A 21,109-nucleotide genomic window follows, 5' to 3' on the forward strand; every position below is an offset into this window, starting at 1 on the left:
GTCATCAGAAGGGGCGGGTCACAGGCTGTACCTCCAGAAACAGCAGGTGTCCAGGGGAACAGGAGGGGAGACGCTACAAGCCGGGTCAGTGAAGCAGAGGGCGGAGAAGTGGGGGCAGGGGACATCCTGCCATGGAAACCAGAGGTGGCCCCCAGAGGACAGGGAGAAGTCAACAGCATCCAACACGGCCAGGAAGCAAAACATTAGATGGCATTAGACGTCCACTGGACTCAAGGGTAAAGACCACTGCCGGCACTGGCAGTGGGGCAGTGGGGCAGTGGGGCAGGAGGCAGGACACTAATGTGGCAGCCCTTAGCCGGTGAAGAGACGGAGCCGACAGTGGCCGAAGGCAGAGTGAGAGAGACAGGCAGTCAGACGGAGGTTCTGCTCGAGATGGGAGAGACCGGGTTTCATCAAATGTTGATCAACAGGAAATAAAAGGGAAAGGCCAAGAACAGGGGTAGAGAGGGTGACCAAGAGCACAGTCCCAAGAAAGCTCGGGCGACAGGGGAGCAGGAGGCCCGCCCCAGTGCCGGGGAGGGCGAGGGAGAAATGTGGTGGAGTACACACACACACACACAGAGGCAGAGCCCCCACTCCAGGCAAGGAGAGCAACGACTGCTAAGAGGCAAGAAGAGAGAGGGATGACTGCAGGCGTCCTTGGAGACTCCCGGCACACGCTGGGGAGCGGCAACGGGACTGCTGTGCCAACACTTTCTGCCTGGGGCCCGGGAGTGGGCAGTGACCGGAACTACAGGCTGGCCTTCCACGTCACAGAGCAGGGCTCAGGGGGAACTAACTTACTACTTTACAGCAGTATTTAAATATTTTTACCATGACCATCTGCCTCCTCACCCCAATTTTAAACATTACTTCTTTAAAAGGTTTAAAAAGCATAGATAAAAACATGGGCTAAAATCATATCACACAGACTCAGAATCCAGGAGTATGACGAGTAACAGACCCTGGAAGGCAGAGGGGTAGTGATTAAGATGAGGACCAGGGAAAGTCACCTGACCCAGGAATCTCAGACGTCGCTGCGACAGTAAACAGGTGAACACAGGAAGAAAGCGTGCGGGACAACAGGTGCGCACCCAACAGCACCAGCCAGCCCTTCACAGGAGAGGCGCTGCCAGAGCCAGCTTCCACAACACCACCAGGGACAGATGACAGTCATTCTAGAGCCTCGGCGTCCAATGCTGGCGACGTGAGAGCTTACCTGGGGACTGTGTGTCTCGCAGTCCATGGCCTGGACGGCGGCCGTGAAGTGGCCCCCGCTGTGCCGGTGCTGATGTGTTGGATCTGACCTGGCTCTCCCACTGTTGCTCGTCCCCGATGATCCACCTTAAGCACGACACAAAGCAACTTGTGACTTTAAAACTCAAAGAACACTTGAGCAGTGCATATGGTATACATGTATCAAATTACCACACTACACAAACAGGTACATTTACTGCCAATCAAAATGTTTTTATAATTAAAAAATTTAAATACTAACTTTAAAGTATATCGTAAAGTTATCAGTTTCTCTAAGTTCCCTCAAATCAACCACTGAGCCAGGGCCAGCGTTGTGGCACAGCATGTTAAGTAGTTAGCTGCAACACTAGCATCATATATGAGAGCCAGTTCCAGTCCCAGCTGCTACATTTCCAATCCAGTTCCCTGCTAACGTACCTGGGAAAGCAGCATAAGATGGCCCAGGTACCTGGACCCCTGCCATGCATGAGGGAGACCTGGATGGAGTTCCAGGCTCCTAGTTTTGATCTGGCCCAGTCCAGCTGATGTGGCCATTAAAGGAGTGAACCAGCAGATGGATCACTCTGTCATTCTTTCAAATATATAAATCTCTGAAAAAAATCCAGTGAATCAAAATACAATCAAGTTTGGTTTCAATTACAGGAAAATTAAAGGATGTGGATAAAACAAGTTCATTAGCAAAATAATTCAGGAACGAGCATTCGATACAGCGGTTAAGCCATCCCGTGGGGTACCTGCATCCCACATCAGAGTGTCAGAGTGCAAACCCCGCTCTGTACTCCACACCAGCCTCCTGCTAACAGCACATGCAAGGTGGGAGCAGCTCCTGGTTCAAGTGGTCGTGTCCCTGTTACCCACACGGCAGAGCCAGACAGAATTCCTGACTCCTGGCTTCAGCCTGGCCCATCTCCGGTTGTTGTAGGTATTTTTGGATTGAACCAGTTTATAGGAGATGTCTTTTTGTCTCTCTGCCTTTCAAATACATAAGATAAAACTTGGCTAATAAATACTTGCTTCCAACTACCAAGGAGGTTTTATTTTGTGCGTGATTAAGCGTGGGATCCAGTAGAGAGATGAATTTGCTACAAATCACGAAAAACAGATGGGAAGAAACTAATTCCTCTTGATCTCATTCACAGACTTATAAACACATTGAGAGAATCCGACCCTGAGCAGAGAACACCCTGCATGCGCAGCCCGGCTGGGCAAGGGGGGCACACACCTGAGCTGGACGACGTGCTGGAGGTCGTGCCTGAGGACTGGGACTGCTCCATCGCAGGACTCGTGGACACACTGTTACTTGTATTTGTACCTTCATCAGCTGTTTTCTTGAAAAAACTGTGCTGCAGGGCATAATAAGGTTGAATTCGAGTTTTGGGGTCATAATCAAGCATCCTTAAAATGAGGTCTTTGAACTTCAAGTAGTCAGCTACCGTATGACCCGACTCCCCAGCACGTCGCCCACCAGGTCCTCCTGTTTCTACTCCAAGAATATTATGAAGTTTACGGGTTCCTGGTGGCTTGTACTCCTGTAAGAGAAGAGAAAGGCTTTCTCTAAGTTGGATGGAACAGGTAAAGCCTACATAATGACTTCAGATGGCTTTCGGTATGCGTGTTCACACGGTGCTGCTCTGAGACCAAAGGTGAGCGTGAAGATCATCAGTCAGAAGTCAGCAAACGCGGCCCTGACTCAGCACCCGTCTGGGTGCAACTGCAGCCACAACGGCTTTTGTACTCTCACAGGGAATAAAAACAAAGTCAAAGAACATGCTGAAAAAGCGCCCTGAGCCAACGCATTTTCTACCCGCGCTCACACACACCTGCCTCACAACAGCGGCTCACTGGAGGGAAAAGCACTGGTTTAACCCTACCTGTCCAGAGTGAAAAAATCAGGTTGCTCTCTATGCCTCCCTTCAGAAAATACACTCAATAATGCATCTCTTTAACACTAGAGGGGATTTCTGAAAACTCATTTTTAAATAGATAATGGTATAATCTTTAAAATGTCTACAAATACTGAATTTATTCAGAATAGCACTACTGGACTTTTGCTTCTAGTGGCGATGTGGAAATTTTACAAGATAACTCCCCATTTTAAAAGCAAGAGCAAGTGAGGTTAGTCACAAAATCATGGCTTACTAAGAACTCACCAGAGAGCTAAGCATGCAAAGGAACCAGAATGAACTGAAGTCCGGGAGAGGCCTCTCTCCAGAGAGAAGGGACCTGTGTTGGGAGGAAGCCGGTGTGGAGGGCGTGCTCCCAGGCATGGGTCAGCAGAGGGGGCTGGTGGCTGGGCAGAACATTCAGACGGCTTGCCTCTCCCTGGTGCTCAGGACACAAACACTGGTTCCACCTCAAAACGAATCAGGAGGGGCTGGCACTGTGATGTACGGGTAAAGCCACTGCCTGTGACGCTGGCATCCTATATGGGTGCCAGTTCATCCCAGTTGCTCCACTTCCAATTCAGCTCCCTGCTAATGGCCTGACCTGAGAAAACCAGTGGAAGAGAGACCAAGTGCCTGGGCCCCTGCACCAGGTGAGAGACCCAAGGGAAGCGCCTGACCCTGGCCTTGGATCGGCCCTGTGCTGACCATTGTGGCCATCTGGGGAGCAAACCACTGGATGAAGGATCTCTCTCCTCCCTAACTCTGACTTTCAAATGCATAAATAAATCTTAAAAAAAAAAATCAAGAGAGTAGTGAAATCTAGGCTAAGCCCAGCAGCAGTTAAGACTGACTCCGCCCCACACCAGCGCCCTGACAGAGTAAGTATGCCTCTGTGCAATAGGAAATACGGTGCACTTCCATTTCAACAGTTTGTTTTTAAACACAAAGTTCAGCATACATTAACAACAATGAAAGACACATGGACCAAACAGAAAAACGAAGTCGGTAACCAAGTTGGAGAAACAGTTAATAGAAGATCCACATCAATAAACGGCCCACATGTTGAAACTGGTAGTGAGGCACTTCCAGTACATGCATTCAGTTCAAAAGGTGGACAATATTTATGAATAGAAGGGAAATTTCAGAAGAAAAACATATTTTTTTTTAAAAGAACAAGTAGAAATATATAAGATGGCCGGCACCATGGCACACTAGGTTAATCCTCTGTCTGTGGCACCTGCATCCCATACGGGCGCCAGGTTCTAGTCCCAGTTGCTCCTCTTCCAGTCCAACTCTCTGCTATGGCCTGGGAAGGCAGCACAAGATGGCTCAAGTCCTTGGGCCCCTGCACCCGCATGGGAGACCAGGGGGAGGCACTGGCTCCTGGCTTCAGATCGGCGTAGCTCTGGCCGTTGTGGCCGTTTGGGGAGTGAACCAATGGAAGGAAGACTTTTCTGTCTCTCTCTCTCTCACTATCTGTAACTCTACCTGTCAAATAAATAAATAAAATCTTTAAAAAAGAAATATATAAGAAATATGATATCAAAAGAGGAAAATCTAATGGTTTTACCAGCAAACTGTCTGGATTCAATAAATGGGGGAAAAATCAGTGAACTAGAACACAGAGCAAAGAAATTATCCAAAATAAAAACTCAAAAGGCAAGAGAGTGGACAGCTCAGAGACCTCTGGGATGACACGATGCACTGTAAGACAGAGTGATGGAGAACAAGCAGGACAAACATCTGAAAAGATAATGTCTGAAGAATTCCAAAAACGAATGAAAGAGGCCGATCGACAGGTCCAAGAAACTCAGACAAGTCCGTGAAGAAAAAAACAAAGAAAACCAGATGTAGGTAAACTAACAAACTGCTGAAAATGAAACATCGAGAGCCAACACTAAATCAGCCAGGAAAGAAACACAGAATTTTCTTCAGAAACAATGTAATCCAGAAAATAATGCTATAACACTTTTCTCTTTTGCTGGAAAAGTCAATCTAGACTCACTGAAAGTATTTTCTTAAAAATAATAAAGGTACTTTCAGATAATTGACTGCTTTAACAAAAAGCTAAAGGAAGATCATCAGGCTGAAGGAAAATAATATTAGATGAAAGCAAAAAGAAACAAAGAACCTCAGGAAGAATGAAAATAAGCACAATTCCTATGTGTTTCAAAACTCGTTATAGTCTATTTTCCACTTTTATTTAAGCAGTTAATAATGTATCTATCACGAGGACTATGACATACATAGAAGTAATGTACATCAACAGCTACACAAGAGGTAGAAGAGAGTTTGAGGGGTCGAGAGAATCACCGCTACACAGTGTTCATGACATTATTCAAAAGCAAATGATATTAAAGGTGCATCTTATAAAAGGAGTAAGGAAAAGTCCATAGAGCAAATGGAATACAATACTAGAAAGTATTCAATAAACCCAAAAGAAGACAGGAAAAAAGGAACAGGGTACCAAGAACAGTTAAGGCAGCGCAGACAAGACAACAGTCTTAATCGCAAGCCTATGGGGCCAGTGCTGTGGTGTGGAGAGTAAAGCTACCACACCACCTACAATGCCGGCATCCCAACTCGAGCGCCGGTTCAAGTCCCGGATGTTGCACTTCCAATCTGGTTTCCTGCTAATGCACCTGGGAAAGAAGAGGAGGATGGCCCAAGAGCTTGGGCCCCTGTACCCACATGGGAGACCCAGAAGAAGCTCCTGGCTTCAGCCTGGCCCAGCTCTAGCCCTCACAGCCATTCAAGGGGCGAGCCAGCTGAAGGAAGCTCTCTCTGTGTCTCTGCCTCTCTGTAACTCTTTCAAATAAATAAATAATTAATTAAGCACAAGCCAATAGACTAAATACAGACTGCAGAAGAGACTATCAGACTAGATTAGAAACCAGGACACAACCATAACTTGCCTATACAAGTCACACCTTCTATCGCTTTAAATATAAAGTACTGACAGGTTTAAGTAAAAAGGTAAGCATGTGTGGCATGCACATAGCATGATAATCTAAGAAGTAAGAAAGCTGCAATGAAGTAAAATTAAACAGATGAAGTAGACTTAAAGACAAGTATTACAGAGATGGGCATTTCATGATGATAATAGGACCAATTTACTAGTAAGTCGAAACAACATTAAATGGTGGTGTCGGTGCTGTGGCACAGCGGATTAAAGCCCTGGCCTGCAGTGCCGGCATCCATTTGGGCACTAGTTCAAGATCGGGCTGCTCCACTTCCGATCCAGCTCTCTGATACGGTCTGGGAAAGCAGCAGCAGATGGCCCAAGTTGTTGGGCCCCTGCACCCACGTGGGAGACCTGGAAGAAGCTCCTGGCTTCTGACTGGCGCAGCTCTAGCCATTGTGGCCATTTGGGGAGGGAACCAGCCGATGGAAGAACGCTCTTCCTCCTTCCCTTTCCTCTTTGTAACTCTCTTTCAAATAAATAAAATAAATCTTTAAAAAAAACAAAAATTAAATGGTATACACAATCGAGCTTCAGAAAGTACACAATAACTAAACAGAAACTAAGACAAATCCCAAAATTTAAGTACAGATGTATACTCCTCTCTGACACACAGAAAAGCTTATACACATACAAGATGTGAAGAAAACAAGCCATCTGACCTACAGTGATGTTCACAGACATGAGAACATCCTCACAAGTAGAGCAGCAAAGATTTCTCAGCTACACAATTATGTATTTTCAAAAAATCTGACAAATCTAACAATATTAGAATTTCCTGCTCATCAAGATATTAAGAAAAGGAATAGGCAAAGTCATAGTATAGCAGAAAATACTGACATATAATGGCAAAGTATTTACACTCAGTTTATAAGAGGAATCCTCACAACTTAATACTTAAAAGACCCAACAATAATTGGGCAAAGGATTACAAAGATTCGACACAAACCACATGAAAAGGCAGTCTCCGGCCTGCTGTGGTGCCATGTGGGTGCTGGTTCAAGATCTGGCTGTTCCACTTCTGACCCAGCTCTCTGCTGTGGCCTGGGAAAGCAGTGGAGGATGGTCCAAGTGCTTGGGCCCCTGCCCCCGTGTGGGAGACCCAGAGGAAGCTCCTGGCTCCTGATCAGCTCACCTCAGGCCATCATGGCCATTGGGGGAGTGAACCAGCGGATGGAGGACCTTTCTCTCTCTCTCCCTCTTTCCTCTCCCTCTCTGTAACTCTGACTTTCAAATAAATAAAGAAATCTTAAAAAAAAAAAAAAAAAGGCAGTCTCATTAGTCATGGAGAAACACAAAGACAAACCACTGCAGTGCTAACAGGAATGGTTAGACCAGCTATCAAATGATGAGGAATTCTTCATACATCCTGAGGATACAAACAGGTAAGACAATTTGGATAGTTTCATGCAGGTAAATACAGGGCAGGCATCTGGGGCAGCAGTTATGATGCCATCTGAGCCACCCAGTTCCCACACTGGAGTCCTTGGGGAGTCCCAGTCCCTCGGCTTCCCACCCAGCTCCTTGGGAGGCAGCAGATGATGGTCAAGTGCGTGGGTCCCTGCCACCTACCTGGGAGACCCAGACTGAATTCCAGACTCCCGGAACTTTCAGGTAAAATGAAAATTTTTTAAATTAAAAATAATTTAAAGATTAAACAAACTAAAAATGAAGGCAAACACATATATATCTACAACCAGGAAGGGCTACTCTTAGTGCTGCCAGAGAAATAAAAACACACATGCACAAAAATATGCATGAGAATTTTCTAGTAACAACCTTATCCCCAACAGTCCCAAACAGGAAACAAACACATGCCTTCCATGTCAATGCAGATACGTTATGATACGCTCAGTGAAGAAACTAGGAAGCAATCAAGTGACTGTTGAGACATACAATAATGTGAATGAAACTTCCAAAACAATCGTTTTGTTAAGTGAAAGAGAAAACAAAATAAAAAGCACTGTATGATTCCGTTTCTATAAAGCTTGCCTATGAATAGGCAAACCAATCTATGATGACAGAAATGACAGAGCAGGGATGGGGAGACATAAAAAGGCCCCAAGACAACTCTGGGATCATGGAAGTACCCTTCTCTCATGTGAATCAGTGGACGCAGTACAGAGGTTCAAACTCCACAAACAGCATTAGAATATAGACCTCTATTGTCTATAAATTATTCTTCAACAAGAGAACATCATTTAGAGTCTTACTTCTTCATCCCTCATCACCATCAAGAGAAAAGAACACATAGTAGGTACAGATTTCATTTATGGAAAACTCTGATGTGTACTTTTGAAACACAAAATGATACAAATAAAATACAATCACTATGTAAATAAAGTACACAAAGATAACCAATGATAATGAATGTCCACTCATTTATATCTCTGCTTAAAATTCCTAATGTATCCTCTGCAATATAACATTTGAATATAGGCTGTATTTGTTGTTACAAAATGCTTCTGTTAAGATATTAATTATTTCATACTCAAAAATTAAGTTTAAGTCAATTGCTAAGTGAAACTAAGGGAAATCTCACAAAAATATAGTTAATCTACATTACTACATATTAATTAAGATACTTACTTTCAATATAAGAATGGGAAAGACTGATCTGTTCATTTCTGAAATATCCTGAACTAATTAAATATAATTACAGTTCAGTTGGGATGAAATGGTAGGCAACAGTCCACAGTTGTTTGACTTTTTTTTTTAAAGAGACATTTGAGAGATGGAATGGAATCAAAGTTTTATTTAGAAAAATAGTAGGAGCAAAAATATAAATAAATAAGAAAGATCAAAAACGCAGAAAGTAGTCCCAGCCACAACAATACAAAAGTTGCACTTTGTAAATTCACATTTATGAAATAAAAAAATTTAAAAAAAAGAAAGAAAGAAACAGAAAGTAGTCCCAGCCTTTACCGCAGCGAGAGAAAGCACAGAGGATGCCTCAAACCCTCCACACCGATTCCACTGCAGGAGCCACCCTGAGCGTCAGAGACGCTAAGGATTCCCAAGCTATGTGCTCACGTGCTATCTGGATAAAGGTAACGACATGGGAAGTAGGCATAATTTAGCAACTGGAAATTGTACTGCCTTCAACTTTAAATAAGGCAGAAGGCAGTATGTTACAAATCAGTTGTGAAATACACAATTTTACGTATGTTTTTGAAAATTGTAAAGTATATTGTTTGATATTAACAGTTAAAATTCCATAGCTATGTGGAAACGAGTTAAAGCAAATCACCATCATCTTCAGTTCACTAAAAATGACACCTGGTGGCAGCATCACTAAAATGCAAGAGCCAAAAACAGTGAAGTGGGGTCACGTTCAAGTCCCCGAGATGCTGAAATGCAGCACCGAGACACAAGGGGATGTGTGTGTACACGCATATAAAACACATATGCCACACTCGGTCACTTACGTATGCAGTGTTCATCCAGTACTGCAACCAAACCAGATCACAAATATATATGCATAAACAAAAGCGAAAAATCAAGATGCAAAACTGCCCTCAGATAAAAGAAAATTTCTAAAATTAACCCAGTGTTTTAAAATACCTTACTTCTGAAGATTTTAGAGATGTGAAATCCTGCTATCTGGGTCACTGAGCTAGGAATCTGAAATCTATCAGAGGATCAGAGTCAATTATATCCTTAAAAAAAAAAATCAAACGGCTCAAAATTCTCTTCTTACATATTTCACCAGCTAAATTAAAACAAGACAAAAATCACTACAAATTGTAACTTCTGTCCGCAGCTGTGGTATATTGTCAATTGTGACTTTATTAAGTGCCCAAGCTATGAGTGACGAATGGCAAAGTTCCTGATTCTAATGTTGAAGCCAGCAAGTGATATGATCAGATTTCTCAAATACAGGTATATGGTTTTTAAAATGAAGCTTAAAAGAGAACTTTGGGGGCCAGTGCTGTGTGTAGTGGGTAAAGCTGTCACCTGCAGCACCAGTATCCCATATTAGGCTCCGATTTGTGTCCTAGCTGCTCCTCTTCTGATCCACCTCCCTGCAAATGTGCCTGAGAGCAATGGAAGATGGTCCCCATGCAGGGGTCCCTCACCACCCACACAGGAGAACTGGAAGATGCTCCTAGCTGCAGTCCGGCCCAGCTCCAGCTGTAGGGGCCATGTAGGGAGTGAACCAGCAGATGGGAGATCTCTTTCTCTTTCTTTCTCTAACTACCTTCAAATAAAATAAATAAATCTTCAAGGCAGGCGCCGTGGCACAGTGGGTTAATCCTCCGCCTGCGGCACTGGCATCCCATATGGCCACCGGTTCTAGTACCGGTTGCTCCTCTTCCAATCCAGCTCTCCTCTGTGGCCTGGGAAAGCAGTAAAGGGTGGCCAAGGTCCTTGGGCCCCTGCACCCACATGAGAGACCAGAAAGAGGCACCTGGCTCCTGGCTTCGGGTCGGCGCAGCTCCGGGCGTTGCGGCCACCTGGGGAGTGAACCAACAGACGGAAGACCTTTCTGTCTGTCTCTCCCTCTCACTGTCTGTAACTGTCTCTCAAATAAATAAATAAAATCTTTAAAAAATAAGATAAAATTTAAAAAAAAATAAATCTTTAAAGAGAGAGAGAGAGAGAGAGAGAGAGAGAAAACTCTGAGCATTAAGCAAACACTAGTCCACACAGATAGTTCAAACTATATTCAATTTTTGAATAAAAAGTCTACCTATCAAATAGTTAACTTGAAACCCGATTTCAAGTAAATACAAAAGGAGCTATAAAAAAGGACAGCTCTGGTGAAGAAATAACAGGCTTAAAACATTAAGGAGCTCTAATTTTACCCGTTTTCCATCTTTGGTCTTCTTTAAGTTCCAAGTGCCATCTGGCAACTTCTCAAAGAACTTTCTTGCTTTTGGTGCTTGATCAAGAATATGAGCAGGTGGAATACCCAGAACTTCCACTATTTTATTCATCTGATCTACCTGTATTAAAAATAAAAATAAAAATAAAGCCTATAATTGCTACTGTAATCCTACTGGTGCTCATCAATTCATACACTCATTTATTCATTTATAAAAAAGTAAATTCAGCATCTTCTATGTGCCAGGAACTCCTCTCAGCATTGAACACACAGCAATGAACATAAGGGACATCAAGTCTCCACTCTCCAGAAAGTGAACGCTCCACAAAAGGTTAGGCAGAAAACTCAGATACACCCATCAAAGCAGTACGTCAGGGGGTCACAAATACGAGGAAAGCAAGGAAAGATGGGCAGAAGGAGGAAGGTTCCCATTTTAGTTATAAACCACTATCGATGGAAACCCACAGGCATAATACAGTGTGCACCCAACATCTTCTTAAAAAGTGCAGAATCATCCACTGCATTACTGAGGGTCTACTATTTTCTAGAAACGACCCTCAGTAGAACACAGCAGCAAATCACACAGACAGAAACTCCTGTCAGAAAGAAGTCTCTATTACAGTGGGAAGGAGAACAACGATACAGAGAAACAGTCACCCTTCGAGGGCCGCAGGGGACTGGTTTCAGCACCCCAAGGACAGTAACAAAGTCTGTGGGCGCTCACACCCCCTACGTGACAAGGCGTGGTGCTGACACCCTGCTGCAGGCTTTAAATCATTTCTGTACCACATACGGTACCTAACCAAATGTCAGTATGTAACTAGCTGTTGTACTGCATTGTTTAGGCAATAATGACAAGGATAGAAGTTTACATGTGTTCACTACAGACAGAATTTTTTCAGATATTTCCGATCCAATGTTGACTGAGTCTGCAGGATAGGGAAGGTCCACAGTAATTAAATATATTTTATCAGATGATGACTAAGAACTCTTGAGAAAATTAAAAGGGGATGGGAGGAGGGATCCTGCAACTTTAAACAGGGGTTGTACAAGGTTTCTCCTGAGAAGGTGACACGGGAGGTGAGACTACGTCAGGGACAGGGACGGGAGCAGAAAGGTGCCATCTAGAGAAGACTGTTTCAGGCACAAGGGAAAACAAATGCAAAGGGCTTCACCTGGGACGAGTGTTCCCAAGACCACAGAGCAGGCTGTGTGAGCCGTGCAAAGGACTTGGGTTTTACAGGGAGTCACGTGGAAAGCCACTCCAGTTTCAGGTAATTTTAATATTCTTTAAACCCAAGAAAGACACTAATTTGCAGGGTAAAGTCATTTATACAAGAAGGAAACAAAAACAAACACAATGGCAGCTGCTCAAGTTGAACTGCAGGGCAAGGACAAGCTTCTGGACCCCTGCTCACGGCTGCAGCGTCCAGCACACCGCGGTCTACATGCTGGCCTCTCCACTCGCCTCTAAAAGGAAAACACTCAGCAGCACCGACAGAGGCCACTTTTCCTTTGAAAGCTCAGTTCTTCTGACTGCAGGGAGCTAGGTCTCTGTACTACCTCCTGGCCTCCACCTCAACCAAAGTCTTGTAAACACAGCTGAAAACCTGGGCCAGAACTAACTGCATGGTCCCTGTAGCCCTGCAGCGGGGTGACCCTAGTTGGTGCTGACTTGTACAGATCAAGTGTCCACTGAGTCTATAAACCATTGCTTTAATTCCAAATCCCAGCTCAAAGTGTGCACTGATGTTTACCCCACATTTCAGGGTGTCCCTTTCTCTACCATTCTCCTCATTAAGCTTTCTGTTATTCAACACAAAACTTACAAAGCATATAGCAAAATACTGAACACACTCTAATTCACTGTTCTTCATCAGCAGTTAAAATGTTTTCACTTCTACCTCTAAGCTTACCACTATATGATAAATTACATGACAAACTGGGTAACATGAAGTCAGTCCAACAATGACCTCTTATCTGAATGATTACGCTGGCAAACAACTTTTGGGTTCTACTATCACAGATGAAGGGCTGAAAGAAATGATAAAAACAAAGCAAACTTTTAAAACAGTGTGTGACCTACCTCATTGGCACCACTGAACAGAGGCTCGCCAGTGTGCATTTCCACCAAAATACACCCGAGGGACCACATGTCAATAGCAAGGTCATAAGGCATTCCCAGCAGCACCTCCGGAGACCGATAGAAGCGACTCTGAATATACTGGTATATCTGAAAGAGATTTCCAAATAGTAGTAATTCAGGTTTTGTTTATAATTGTGGTCAATACTGGATTAAGAACACTAGCCTGATTTAACAGAAAAAGAATTAATTACATTTTTAACATTAGACTATCAATATTGCTTAAAGAATTAGCAATCTTCAAGGGACTGGTTATTTGAAATGCAAAATATATAAAAATTAAAGCCCTTTCATTTAACCTAGACTAATAAAAAATTATGCCTTATTAGAAGAATATATATTTAGAATGATTTATTTCCATATTAATCATTCCTTTCTGCTAGGACTGACACTTGGTTTACTATTAACAGCTAAACTCTACCCACACTAATGTAAAGAAAGCATTTCTGAAATTAGGAGCCAAATAACTTCAATACAATCTAATTTACAATTCAGACACTAGTACTCCAGCTCACAGGTAAATCCTCTAAATGTCGTTACATAAAGATTCAACTGGGAGTCATTTCTGTATTGTCACTTCTTTTCTATTTCATCCCCATCTTCCTCGATTCAAGACTTTGTAGAGATAGAAAATCCTGAAATGGACTATTTTCAGTGAAATAATCTGAGAATGCCTTAAGAGACCAATTCAATTCACTCACTCATTATAAATTTGTATCTAGAAGTGTCATTAACAAAAGAAACAAAATCCTCCTCCTAAACTTTCTATCTTAACATGAAACCATGCAGCTATGAGAACTTCTGCTCTTCCCCAGGAACCAGTGAGGACTCCAGCCGGGTTGTCAGCCATGAAACTTCTCATAGTCCCTGGGATCAGTGAGGACTCCAGCCGGGATGTTAAGAACTGTCCCGGGCCTCCACAGGCTGACCAACCCAATCTTTTTTTTTTTTTTTTAAAGATTTATTTTATTTATTTGAAAGACAGAGTTACAGAGAGAGGGGTAGAGACAGAGAGACACGTCTTCCATCCACTGGTTCACTTGCCAGATGGCCGGAATGGCTGCAGCTGTGCCGATCTGAAGCCAGGAGCCAGGAGCTTCCTCCAGGTCTCCCACGTGGGTGCAGGGGCCTAAGAACTTGGGTCACCTTCCACTCTTTCCCAGGCTACAGCAGAGAGCAGAATCCGAAGAGGAGCAGTCGGGACTGGCACCGGTGCCCAAATGGGATGCCAGCACTTCAGGCCAGGGCGTTAACCCGCTGCGCCACAGTGCCGGCCCCGACCAACCCTATCTTAAGAAGAAAGACTATTTCAAAAGAACCCTGAAGAAGTACAGGTTGAAAATCCCTAATCTGAAAATCTGAAACTTTCTCAGCACCAATACCATAGCTCAGGAAATTCTGAATTTGGGAGCAATTTACACCTTCAGATTAGCACTATTCGACTGGTAGAGGCTATGCAAATATTCCCAAGTCCGAAAAATTCTAAAATCTGAAAACATTGTGGAATGGGTTACTACATTCTATTTCCAAGTGGCAAAACGTCAAATCCCTGTCACTCTCAGCAATGAACCCTCTGCTACTGAGACTGCCTTATCGCACAGCTATCACCCACCGTCCATCACTTCCCGTTCAGTGTGGTTATAGCAGGGCCTGTGCCACAGCACTGTGCACCAAAATTCGGCAAGGAACTACTTCATGCAACACTCCTGCCCTGCTACCTTCTGATTCTTGGGGCAACAGATCCAGGGGCAGGGCCACCACTAGGTATTTTGGAAATTATTTCCCATGCGATCATTTTTAAAAGATTGATTTATTTACTTGAAAGGCAGAGTTACAGAGGCAGAGAGAGAGAGACAGAGAGAGATCTTCCATCCGCAGGCCCACTCCCCAAATGGCCACAACAGCCAGAGTTGGACTGATCTGAAACAAGGAGCTTCCCCTGAGTCTCCCACATGGGTGTGGGGGCCCAAGGACTCAGGCCATCTTCCACTGCCATCTAGGCCATAGCAGAGAGCTGGATGGGAAGTGGAGCAGCTGGGACTCGAACTGGCACCCACATGGGGTGCCAGCATTGCAGGCAGCAGCTTTACCTGCTACGCCACAGCACCAGCCCCTCCAAGCAATTTAATGCACATAGTTTAAAACTCATCAAATTACATAAATGGATAGCCAACACAGTTCAGCTGACAATAAATTCTGATATTAGGACAGAACAAATGATTTGGTTTAAAGAGGGGGAAAAAATTTCCCAAGTCTAAACTGTATTCAAATTACTCAACACAGCATGTTTTTTCCCCATTTATAATGTACTCTTATCCAGTATTAAGTATGAGAACCTCTTGATTTTTCATAGGCATTTGAAACCATAAACTTTGCTCCCTGGTGCAATTTTTAATATTTTTCTTTTGGACAGGCAGAGTTAGACAGTGAGAGAGACAGAGAGAAAGGTTTTCCCTTCGTTGGTTCACCCCCAAAAATGGCCACCACGGCCAGCGCGCTGAGCCAATCCAAAGCCAGGAGCCAGGTGCTTCCTCCTGGTCTCCAATGTGGGTGCAGGACCCAAGGACTTGAGCCATCCTCCACTGCTTTCCCGGGCCACAGCAGAGAGCTGGACTGGAAGAGGAGCAACCAGAACAGAATCCAGCACCCCAACCGGGACTAGAACCCAGAGTACTGGTGCCACAGGCAGAGGATTAGCCTAGTGAGCTGTGGAGCTGGACCCCTGGTACAATTAATAAAAATTATTTCAATGATCATAGCATTCCTACGCTAAGATAACCTGCAGAAAATGACAGACAATCCTGTTCAATGGCCAAAACCTGGGCGATTAAATCAGCCTGCTCTATGTGTGGCCTGGACAAGAGCTGGGCAGGACAGAAAACTCCACCAACTAGCAAAAACAAGAATGGAAAAGACTACAGGAAGCAGTAACATTTGAATACTAGCTACTTTAATGAAACATGGTTTCAATACTCTCAAGCAAATCTAACTACTGAAAATGGGTAACGATGTTAACAACTATGATTCTTTCAAGAAGAGAACTTCTATTTTACATGCAAAACACACTGTTAGAATAGTTCTCATAACGTCAGAAAGAAAGTCGGAAAAATCTGACTTCCTATATCAGCTAGACAATTTATCACCATCAACGTGTCTGTTTTTAGCAGTCCAAAGAAAATCAGCTTGGACATGTGTCAGAATTTATATAAATTCTAAATTACTACAGGAGAAATAAGATATAAACTTATCAAAATAGGAATGTCTATCACTGTTTAATTCCTATTCGATGGCACCATGACCAATGAAAAATTACTCTATTTTTAAACCCATCAGTCCTAGGGGAAAAACAATTTATCTTGACTGGCCATTGTAGTACCAGCATATCCCCCAAATTTATACTAAAACTTCTCGTTGGGAAATACAGTTAGAAATCATCTAATGGTTCATTCTCACACCTTGTATTCTCTTTCAATCTTTTAGCATACACAGTTTGAAATATACTCACTTCAAAAAATCATTACCTTCAGATTCAAAGTATGACTATTCACCTTTTAAAAGGCAGTTCTCCCAAAACAGGTATCAATATAAGGTGATTCAAATGTTCCATTTCCAAGATAAATAACCATCCTATGATTGCCTCCAAACTGTATACACTTTAATTATATTTCTCATCTAACCGCACTGTCACACCTCATGGTATTTTAATTTGCCAAGTCTTGAAATCATACTTACCCTCTGCCCCAATTGACAAGAACTGCCAAAGTCGACGATCTTGATTGCACTGCGTTTGGGGTTACAAAGAAGGATGTTCTCAGGTTTTAGGTCACAGTGAATGATACTAAGTTCTGGAGTTGCCAGGAAAAGCAGTGCCGTGCACATCTGTTGTGCAAACTTGCGCGTAAGGTTCAAGGAGACCCCTCGGAAATTTGTATTCCTCAACAAATCATAGAGGTTGTAGGACAGCATTTCAAAAACTAAACAGAGATGGTTTCGAAACATAAAATGGCGTTTCAAATGCACTGAAAGAGAATAAAATTTCATTTTAAATTATACACTCGAATAAAGGGAGTGTTACACTCACATGCACTCTCAATCTGTAGCATCACAATGTCAAATGCAGAAGGAGAGCCAAGTTAACCTTTGGAGATCTTTATTAAGAACAATCTGAACTGTTCTGCTGAATTAACTGGGTGCAACATCTCTTAATAAGCAACACAAACGAGAAATACCACCAAAATCGCACATACCAAAACACAAAGTCAGACCTAAAGGGGACGAGCAGCAAGCAGAGGCTAGTTCAGCAACTTTACCTTCCTTTTAAAAGAGAACACTTTTTACTTCCTAAGAGTGCTACCTCACAACGTGTACTAAGTTTCACCGACTGGACACTGCTCTGTGTACGGGGCAGCCTTCTCCTGTATGGGTTTCCATCTATGAGCACACAACTGTGTGCACTAATAGTGTTAACCAGTCATTTCCTCTAATGATCACCAAATTAGCATACAATTTTTACTTTTTTCTGACAGGCAGAGTGGATAGTGAGAGAGAGAAAGGTCTTCCTTTTTTGCCGTTGATTCACCCTCCAATGGCCGCTGCAGCCGGCGCATCTCGCTGATCCGAAGCCAGGAGCCAGGTGCTTCTCCTGGTCTCCCATGGGGTGCAGGGCAAGCACTTGGGCCATCCTCCACTGCCTTCCTGGGCCATAGCAGAGAGCTGGCCTGGAAGAGGGGCAACCAGGATAGAATCTGGTGCCCCAACCAGGACTAGAACCCGGTGTGCCGGCGCCGCAAGGCGGAGGATTAGCCTGTTAAGCCACGGTGCCGGCCACAATTTTTACTTTAAGGCAAATGTGCTAGTGTTTGAAAATCATGCTTTGGAAGGTATAGAAGTTCATGTTCAAGGAATTTGATTCTGATCATGAAATTGGCACATGAAAAAATCTTATATAAGACTGAAGGTTTGGGGGCCAGTGCTGTGGCATAGCGGGTGAGGCCACCATCTGCAGCTCCAGAATCCCATATGGGAGCCAGTTCGAGTCCCGGCTGCTCCAATTCCGATCCAGCTCTCTGTTATAACCTGGGAAAGCAGTGGAAGATGGCCCAAGTGCTTGGGCCCCTACACCCATGTGGGAGACCTGGAGGAAGCTCCTGGCTCCTGGCTTCAGATTGGTGCAGCTCCAGCCATTGCAGCCAGTTGGGGAGTGAACCAGTGGATGGAAGACCTCTCTCTCTGCCTCTCCTCTCTCTGTGTTAACTCTTTCAAATAAATAAATAAATCCTTTTTTTTTTTTTTAACAGACAGAGTGGACAGTGAGAGAGACAGACAGAGAGAAAGGTCTTCCTTTTCCATTGGTTCACCCTCCAATGGCCACTGCGGCCAGCGTACCGCGCTGATCTGAAGCCAGGAGCCAGGTGCTTCTCCTGGTCTCCCATGCAGGTGCAGGGCCCAAGGACCTGGGCCATCCTCCACTGCACTCCTGGGCCACAGCAGAGAGCTGGACAGGAAGAGGAGCGACCGGGACAGAATCCAGCGCCCCAACCAGGACTAGAACCCTGTGTGCCGGCACCACAGGCGGAGGATTAGCCTATTGAGCCGCGGCACGGGCCAAATAAATAAATCTTTAAAAAAAAAAAAAAAAAAAAAAAGACTGATGTTTGGCCATGCTTCAAAATAAAATTTAACCACAAGAAGAAATGAATAGACTTGTGAATGAGTACATAATAGAAAACGTGGTATCAACAACTGCTGACCCTCTAAGAAGGCTTTATCCTCACTAAACTGTTCCAAAGGCTGTGTCCTAGAAAGTATTTGTACTGATTTCACACCAGTTTAGGTTATTTCTTCTCTTTTCTTTAAAGATTTATTTATTTATTTATTTATTTGAAAAGCAGAGAGTCACAGAGAGGCAGAGTCAGAGAGAGAAAGGTCTTCCATCTGCTGGTTCACTCCCCAGATGGCCACAACAGCCAGAGCTATGACGATCTGTAGCCAGGAACTTCCTCTGGGTCCCCCATGTGGGGGCCCAACTACTTGGGCCATCCTCTACTGTTTTCCCAGAACAAAGCAGAGAGCTGGATCAAAAGTGGAGCAGCTGGGACACAAACCGGGGCCCATATGGGACGCCGGCCCTGCAGGCAGTGGCTTTACTCACTACGCCACAGTGCTGGCTAGCAGTTTAGGTTATTTCAATACAGAAAAATGCTGCCCTTCACTACACCCTTCCATACACCAAAACGAGCACCTGTAACTCCACTGGAACCACAGCAATCATCTGTCAAGGTTCCTTCGTTTGGGTGTTTCACTCACAACAGTACTCAGTATCTACAGACTGAGCACTGTGCAAGTGCTGTGTTTCCTGGTAATAAAGTTTTCATACCACTCGTGATACAGGTCCTCTGGGGTTGGGGTAAGTGACACAATAAAAACAGTGCATGGCTATGTAAGTCTATCCCACTGCCAGACACGGCAAGAAAGAAAACAATCCCCAAGGTGACACAAGAATGTACAATATATGCTCTTAGTCACTTCAGTTCGTAGATTTTAAACTAAGAACAGGGGCAGGTGTTTGATCTAGTGGTCAAGACACAGCCTGGGACACTTGCATCCCGTATCAGAGTGCCTGGGCTCAAATCCCTTCTCCACTTCCAATTCGAGCTTCTTGCTAATCCTCCTTCAGTTGCTTCCGTGTGACCTCACAATGCATTATTTACCAAGTACCTCCAATGTCCTGAATACAACACACTGTCAAAGAAAGCTCAACACAAGCTTATATCCTTACTTTTTTTAAATTGAGTTTTGGAGGGAAGGAGAGTTGGCAAGAATTTCTTCCCTACCTAAATTGAACTTTCTTTTTACTAGACCATGGCAGATACAACATAGCCTAGGTAAGAAATAATGTTGTTACGGTAAAGAAGTAGAATTATTTAAAGGCTTATTTTTTATTTATTTGAAAGGTAGAGGGGTCAGCACTATGGTGTAGCAGGTAAAACTGCTATTGTGGTGCTAGCATCCAATATGAGTGCCAGTTCAAGTCCTGGCTGCTCCACTTCCGATCCAGCTCTCTGCCAACGCATCTGGGAAAGCAGCAGAAGTTGGTCCAAGTACTCAGGCCCCTGCACCTACATGGGAGTACCAGAAGAAGCTCCTGGCTTCAGATGGGCCTAGCTGTGGTCATTTGGGAAGTGAAATAGCAGACCAAAGATCTCTCTCTCTCTCTCTCTGGTAACTCTTTCAAGCAAATAAATAAATCTTCCCAAAAAAAAAGAAAAGAAAGGTAGAGTTAAAGGAAGGAGAGACAGGGATCTTTCATTTGCTGGTTCATCCCCCAATTGGCCCCAACTGGGCAAGGCTGAAACAGGAGCCTGAAGCTTCTTCCTGGTCTCCCATGTGGGTGCAGGGCCGAAGCACTTGGAGCATTTTCTGCTGCTTTCCCAGGCGCATTAGGATGGAGCTGGATTAGAATCGGAACAGATGGGTCTCAAACCAGAATCATATGGGATGCTGACATCATAGGCAGAGGCTTAACCTGCTATGCCACAACACTGCCCCAAGAAGCAGAACTTTCAAAATTATCTACTCTATAGGCAGAGAGACAGAAAGAGAGAGAGGGAGAGAACAGCCCTTATCCATTGTTTCAGTCCCCAAATGACATCAGGTGAGTCTGGGCCAGGAACTCAATCTAGGTCTCCCATGTTGGTGGCAGAAATCCAACCACTTGAGTCATCAGCACTTTCTCCCAGAGGCTTCGTTAGCAAGAAGCTGGAGACAGACGCCAGAGCTGGGAATCCACATGACCCTAGTCACTCAGACAGAACCCTAGGCCAAACATCATCTCCAAAGATCTCTTAACGTTCGTAAGTAAAGTACTACAACTTTCAGAATTACATGCACGATTACTTCAAAAACAAAAACGAAAACCATTATCCTGTAACTTAGTGGCTGACATGGGTTTGAAAACCTACTCTGTGGCAGCCACATTTTCTTCAAATAACACAAAATGAAAATGTTATAGTAATGCTATTAATATTTTGCCT

The 21,109-nt window shown here is 43.9% G+C and overlaps 1 protein-coding gene across 9 annotated transcripts in view; it reads right to left on the reverse strand.

Moving 5' to 3' along the window:
- Positions 1-21,109, reverse strand: part of DYRK1A (dual specificity tyrosine phosphorylation regulated kinase 1A) — a 143,921-nt gene that overhangs the window by 8,747 nt on the left and 114,065 nt on the right. For all 9 annotated transcript variants that reach the window (XM_062205005.1, XM_062204979.1, XM_062205015.1 and 6 more), the window contains 5 exons: positions 16,809-17,095; positions 13,016-13,166; positions 10,914-11,050; positions 2,480-2,786; positions 1,220-1,344 (listed from right to left, as the gene is read on the reverse strand). In XM_062205005.1, coding sequence (XP_062060989.1) covers positions 1,220-1,344; positions 2,480-2,786; positions 10,914-11,050; positions 13,016-13,166; positions 16,809-17,095 — 1,007 coding nt within the window. The remainder of the gene's footprint in view (positions 1-1,219; positions 1,345-2,479; positions 2,787-10,913; positions 11,051-13,015; positions 13,167-16,808; positions 17,096-21,109) is intronic.

Source organism: Lepus europaeus, chromosome 2 (genome assembly GCF_033115175.1).
Source record: "Lepus europaeus isolate LE1 chromosome 2, mLepTim1.pri, whole genome shotgun sequence".
Classification (NCBI taxonomy): Eukaryota; Metazoa; Chordata; class Mammalia; order Lagomorpha; family Leporidae; genus Lepus; species Lepus europaeus.